Here is a 1,016-nt window from a genome sequence, read left to right as displayed (position 1 = left end):
CTTTTCTGGCCAAGTTCTTCTCCAATGCAAGGACTGCTAGATTGAGGAATGAAATTTCTGGGTTTGCTCAAAGGAATAATGAGAGCTTTTGTGAAGCTTGGGAGAGGTTTAAAGGATTCCAAACTCAGTGTCCTCACCATGGCTTCAGCAATGAGTCCCTTCTAAGCACTTTGTATAGAGGAGTGCTTCCCAAGATAAGAATGCTTCTTGATACAGCTTCAAATGGCAACTTCCTCAACAAGAATGTGGAAGAAGGATGGGAATTGGTTGAGAACCTTGCTCAGTCAGATGGTAATTATAATGAAGATTATGATAGAACCATAAGGATCCCCTCCACTGATCAAAAGGACAAATACAAGCATGATTTAAAGATGGTCAATGAGAAGCTTGACAAGATTCTCCTAAGCCAGTCAAAAACCATTCACTTCATTGGTGAAGAAGAAGCTCCAGTCCAAGAAGGAGATAGGGAGTTTGCTGAGTTGTGTTATATGCAGAACCAAAGAGGAGGATACAAAGGCTACAACCAAGGTGGAGGATTCAAGCAGAACAACCTCTCATATAGGAGCACCAATATAGCCAACCCTCAAGACCAAGTCTATCCACCTCCTCAGAATCAACAACAACACAACTATGCACCCAAGCAGCACCAACAAGTGTTCCAGCCCCAATTGTGTCCCTGATGTATCTGCATTTTACTTGTTTTAGATCCTCATTTGCATTCACTTTAGCATCATTTCATCCTGTGTTTGTAGCATTTGCGTCTCATTCTTGCATAAATTCACTCACTTAGTAGTTTTCCATTAGCATTGCATACATTGTTGCATATGGAGTTGTTATCAGGTTTTGGAGAGCTTTTGGGAACACGAAGCTGAGCAGAGTGCAAGGCGAAAGAGAGCTCGATCGAGCTGGGAAGACGAAGTGAAGCAGAGGAAGTCGAACCAAGGCAGAATGACCAACTGAAGCGGAATCTAGCCTAACGCATGCAGAGCAGAAGACAAGGCGGAGCGACTGACACA

The 1,016-nt window shown here is 43.2% G+C and overlaps 1 protein-coding gene across 1 annotated transcript in view; it reads left to right on the top strand.

Moving 5' to 3' along the window:
* Positions 1-960, top strand: part of LOC104738336 (methyltransferase-like protein 1) — an 8,710-nt gene extending 7,750 nt beyond the window's left edge. The window contains exon 4 of the mRNA XM_019234580.1: positions 841-960. Coding sequence (XP_019090125.1) covers positions 841-960 — 120 coding nt within the window. The remainder of the gene's footprint in view (positions 1-840) is intronic.

This window comes from Camelina sativa, chromosome 13, assembly GCF_000633955.1.
Source record: "Camelina sativa cultivar DH55 chromosome 13, Cs, whole genome shotgun sequence".
Taxonomy (NCBI): Eukaryota; Viridiplantae; Streptophyta; class Magnoliopsida; order Brassicales; family Brassicaceae; genus Camelina; species Camelina sativa.
This window is presented reverse-complemented; position numbering and strand designations above follow the sequence as displayed.